The 5,748-nt window shown below is 36.9% G+C and overlaps 1 protein-coding gene across 1 annotated transcript; it reads left to right on the forward strand.

The window, feature by feature from the left end:
* Positions 1-3,662: 3,662 nt before the first annotated feature.
* LOC145694152 (uncharacterized) lies at positions 3,663-5,455 on the forward strand. The gene is made up of 2 exons (XM_081770263.1): positions 3,663-3,724; positions 4,926-5,455. Exons 1-2 carry the CDS (start codon positions 3,713-3,715, stop codon positions 5,400-5,402), a joined length of 489 nt encoding a protein of 162 aa, XP_081626389.1. The 5' UTR covers positions 3,663-3,712; the 3' UTR covers positions 5,403-5,455.
* The last annotated feature ends 293 nt before the right edge of the window (positions 5,456-5,748 follow it).

Raw genomic sequence — 5,748 nt, forward strand, 5'->3', positions numbered from 1 at the left:
AAAATCAAACCCATTGAAATCCCAGTTTAACTCCGAGAAAACAGAAAAATATTTTTCGATATAAAACCATAGCATAGAAAGAAAATAAGATAGGGTAGGTAGTCTACGCCGTTAAATAAATCCATATAGAAAACATTTATCAAAAAAAAAAAGTTTTGTGTTGATATTGTCCTGTACGGAGTCGAAATGTGGGTATTACGAAAGAGCACTAAGAAGCGGCAGGTCCAGAACAATTGCGATTACCAGGGTGAAACGGAGACTCAAAGAATACATTTAAGTAAAGTGGAAAGGGGGAAGGAGTAGCTAAATAAAATAATTAAAACCAAAATTGGGAAGTGGTTAAGACATTATACGAGAACATCATCTTATTAAGAAGGTGATAAAAGGAATTATAGAAAGCAAAAGAAACTGGGGAAGAACTAAAATATAATCAATGGAAGATATTAAAGATGGTAAATCATACTGTGCAAGTATGGGGTTTTCATCCGAATTACAGCTAAGGGGTTGTTTTGGAGATTTGAGCTGAAACCCTTCCCAGAACTTGCAACTATGACTGGGATCTATGCCTAAATTGCGGAGTGGAACCAAGACCGAAATAATAATAGAAAAATGCAATAGTAATGGAAAGTAACAGACAGTGAGATAGTAAGGATCAACCTTAAGCACAGTTCCTTAACAGAAACTGGTCTTGTGGGTCCCTTTGTTCATCTTAAAGTTGTATATTGTTAGTTACAATAACCTTTGGTTCGACTGGATGGAAGGCTTTGATGATCCACTCAGTTAACCTTTCGTCAGAACTCTCAACGATTCTGTCTGGTTCTGCCAAGATTCGCTTCTGCAAGAAAAGGCGAATGGGGCTATGGATTGCCGGATGGCTCTGGCTAGTTAAATCCTATCCACTCTCACAGTTCGGTGTCCCTTCTTCCGCGATCAACTTAGTGGCATCCTTCCTTGTCACCTCTGTTCCCTGAGGCATTGGTCTTCTCGTCTCCATGTCCAACACGTACCCTCTGCTCACCACAGTTTCAATGCTCCTCAATTTGTCCATTTCTCCGGAAGTTCGATAAATGCTGACTATAAGAAAAGCCGACTTCTGTGGAAGAGACATGCACGTATATCAGGAATGTGGTGAAAATGGAATACGTCTCTGGTTTATTTCAATTTATTGCAAACAAATATTAAACGATGGCTTTACAAGATTGTATGAATTCTTCTGTCTCGACGACTGACTCCAACGGGTTGTTTCCAAAGTAACAGCAAAATTGAAATAAAGGTCCAAAATATCTTTTCCTTCATAATACTAACAAAGCAGTGAAGATTGTAGTCCATGGAAGGTACTTACTTTCGGCAAGTTATCTACCAGTGGTAGCAGAACACTTATGATGATAATGATGATATAGACCTATATGGAATGCTGAGAGCTAAAGTGGGCACCTCCAAACGTGACTGAAATTTGTCTTGTTATAGTACGCTGCCATTTCTATATCCTGCATATACATAACATCTCGAGGAGCACTCCCTGTGCATGTCAATCTGTGCCTCACGCTATCCTGGTATGTTATACAACCTTGCTTAAGTGGTTTGTATTGCTAGTTGCAGAAAGATAAAGGGTAAAATGAGAATTTCTGATTTAAATGCCATACGTCTCAGTGCGCCACGCTAATTCGTAATAGTAATAAAGACTATAATATATGCAGCTATATATGCAATTATAATAGAGGCGCAGCCATTTGCCTCATTAACGATAATAGAAGTCGGTATCTGCGGGATTGTAGTGCGTAACCAAATCCTTGAATAATTACATAAGTAATTATATGGAGTTCGTAATAATTGGAGGGCAAACCCAAAAGAAAAATAAATAAATAACTAAAAATAAATCTGTTAAATGTGAACAATTAGAGATTTTAATTAAGCACAAATGCTATACAGTATAGCAGTGGCGGATTCAAGGGGGGCTTAGGGGCTATATCCCCCCTTGACGCTCAGGTATACACGGGATAAAATGGGCTTCAATCCTGCTTTATACTGGTAAAAACGGCAAAATATGGTTGATCATATCCTGGATCCGCCCCTGCCGTGTAGTATACCGCGTACGGAAAACTTGAACGTAACAACTAGTTAAGGAATTTTGGATTACCAGAATTGGGTCAATTCTTAAGAAGTGGTCCAGAGGTTGCTCGCCCATCTCCGAAAATTATAAAAAATTGAGTGTGATGAACCTTGTGTACGAGAAGGTCAATAACACTATTCACGTTGTCAATAACACTATTCACGTTGTCAATAACACTATTCCTCTTCTGTTATGTTTAGTCTTAACTCTTTGAAAATAACGTATTTTTGCTACTGCATTACAGTTATTAAATTACATTTTAGAAATAATACAGTCAAATCTTTAATTTAACGTTGCACTATTACAACGTTTAGGCTAAAGAAGACAGATTATTAATTATGAAAGAATTGATGAAATGAAAGTGTGAAAGGAAATGGAATAACTTTTAAAAAATCCACGGACACATTAATGTCCACAACGAGTACACATAGCCTGGACTCGAACCAGAATCTCCTTGCACCAGACCTGAGCATTCATCCATTGAGCCACCCTGCCGTCTAAAAGCAACTTTAGAAATGTACCTATGGATGAACATTTGGACGCATAACTATTCATCCAACATTAAAAAAGAAAAGCAAATATTGTTAATGTTTTTACGAATTGGCGAATGGCCCAGCGGCGAATGTGCATGTTGAATGTGTATTTTGTTCTGACAATGTGTGAAGTATCCATTAAGTTTGCCTCAAGTCATCTTTCTAGTGATTCGCAAGTAGCGTAAACATTACGACTTTCAAATTCGTTTTCTCTCTCTCTCTCGAAATTAAAATTTTACACACTTGCCGGTCCGTGATGCATGGGAAATTGGATATTCACCAGTTTGTAAAAACATCTTTGTTATGTACAGTATATTAAAGTAAATGTTCTTCAAAACTAGTAATAAATTCCGCGTTGGGTCAATTTGTACTCCGCCAAGCAATTAAGAGCTAAGAACCACATTGATAACAGATTATGGGTATGTTTTATAGCATAAGATTTAATTAGTTTCTTAAATATTTAGCCCACATGCATTTGGAGTGTTTGATTCCAGACTCAATTCGCAATGAAGGTCAAACGTTAGGTGTTAACCCAGTTATCGACAAACAATATGGGAAGCTACTAGAATTAAAGAGTTGATAGTTCACCACTTACAGTACCAGTATTTACAAATCTGGAAAATAGTTTCTTGATTTGGGCAAGGTTATCTTGTCGGTGGAATTCACATAATATACTTGTACTTAACAACACACGTATATAAAAAAGAAGTGTATATAGCTATCAGACGGTTTAATAATACTATGAAATTGTACATGTGTGAAACTTGTAGAAGTACCAAGAGGAAAAAATGAAGTATTGATCTGATGAAACAAGTAATTTTGTTTCGTTGTGCACCAGCTTTCGTGTGTATGACCTCCTTGCCCTATCAGAAGAAAGGAAAGAAAAAAAAGGAACACTTGTAGTAATATAAATATATGTGTCTATATGGGTGGAGCCAACCTTGCTTGTCTCTGATGAAGGTGGATTGCCATCTGTATATAAAAGAGTTCTGTGTCCTCTCAAGCAGTATACCAAAATCAACAATCACAGACTTCACTTGTTCACAGTAGCAAATTAACACAACCAACAATGAGGACTCTGGTAATTATTAAATTTTCACCCGGTTCAGTAGTTAATGTACAGTTCAAATCCCAGCTACAAGGGTTATCTTTTAGTTCATTCATAAAAGCATTTACGTTATGTGTTTAACATTCATGAAAAATATCTTTAAGATTTCTTTAAACTGTTTTCTGCCTTACAATCAGAATCATAAGCACCAATTCAAAGCTTAAAACTGTAATGTATTACCCATTTATAGAAATTTAAAATATGATACTCTTTATTAATAAGGTAATTACTCCGGTTTATAAAATACATTTTGTTTACAGATTAATTCATATAATAGACAGGTGTATATTTGTATACTCGTGTCCGCTTTTGTATTTTTTTTTCAAGTTCTATTCTTAATTCTTTATTGTGCTTACTTCAGCTAATGTCTGATAGTTAAGTTATAAGCAATGTATCGAGCGAGGGTATGAATATTCAAGCAGTCACAACCCTAAGAGGAGGCAAACTGAAATAATTTTGTGGGGAGGGGCGAATAACTTGAATTAACCTTACATTCTTGATTACTTTCTTCTTCAACATGTATTTATCTAAACAAACAGCTGAAAATTTTATGGGACTGAACATGGTTGCATGGAGGTTAGCCTTCTGGCTGTTCTCTAGAGATTGGACCCTGTTCAGGTATCAGATTCACTCTCCAAAATCTTCTACACGGGATAAAATGTCATTTAAAATCATTTCCAAGTGTCTCTCATACGGTTTCTTTCATTTTCTTTTTTAATGTTTACTCATTTGTCGTTTTTGTGTACCGAAAAGAGAATGAGAAAGAGGAAGGGGTGATTGTGAGGATGTGTGTGGGGGGATGGATACTGTCTTGGTTAAATAACAATCATAATTTAACTCTGTTTGAGAAGGGAGTTTTAGTATGCTTTCTTCTTTTGTCTGATTGTTTCCTTGGAGGGAACTCTGGTGTGATTGCGAAGGTCAAACCAAGTTAATGAACTAAGTATGAAATGTATGAAAAAATATGTAAATTGTTTTGCAAAGGATTGTGAGCTTCCCAATCTTTATTAGTAAAGAGCGATCGCTTTCTAGCAAGGATCTTTTTAGTGATAGAAGTTGACACTATTTTCAATAAATACTCTAAATTTTTTAATAATTGATCTGGTTCAATAACATGATTCCCTTTTTTCTAGATTCCCATTTTAACAAGAAATTATTTTGTTTTTCTTTCTAGGTTCTTTTGTTCGCTCTCGTAGCCTGCACTTTGGCTGAAGAAAGACTGAAGCGAGGAATCGCTGCTGCTCCAATCGCCGTTGCTGGTCCTGCACTCTCTACTCATCCCATCACAACTAGAGTAATCGCTGCTCCAGCTGCTATCGCTGCCCCTGCTATCACAAGAACTATCATCGGTGCTCCAGCTCTTGCCGCACCAGCTATCGCTGCTCCTGCTCTCACAAGAACTATCATCGGTGCTCCAGCTCTTGCCGCACCAGCTATCGCTGCTCCTGCTCTCACAAGAACTATAATCGGTGCTCCAGCTCTTGCCGCACCAGCTATCGCTGCTCCTGCTCTCACAAGAACTATAATCGGTGCTCCAGCTCTTGCCGCACCAGCTATCGCTGCCCCTGCCATCACAAGAACCATCATTGGTAGCCCCGCTTTGGCTGCTCCTGCTATTGCTACACCTGGTATTAGCACTATTATTGGTTAAAACCCCAAAAAAATAGCAGAATGTTTTAATATATATATATAATAAATTAGCATTGTTTATATAATGGTCTCTTTAATATTTAAACCATAGATCATTTTACATGCCTGTAGAGGCTGATAACGAACTTTAGAAGTATGGTTTCCAATGTATTCACACTAGTTTAGTCTCAACTCAATAGGAGAATCTCTTGAAACGTATTCGATGTAGAATGTAAGTAGTAAAATGAGAACGAAATCTCGGCAACTATACTGTCACTACGTAATTGTTCAATCACAATCAATTTGAAAAAAAGAAAGAAATTAAATAACTCGGTTTTATGTCCCACGATTATGTCCTTTATAGTAAG

This window comes from Thermobia domestica, chromosome 9, assembly GCF_964235325.1.
Source record: "Thermobia domestica chromosome 9, izTheDome1.hap1.1, whole genome shotgun sequence".
In the NCBI taxonomy this organism is placed as follows: domain Eukaryota; kingdom Metazoa; phylum Arthropoda; class Insecta; order Zygentoma; family Lepismatidae; genus Thermobia; species Thermobia domestica.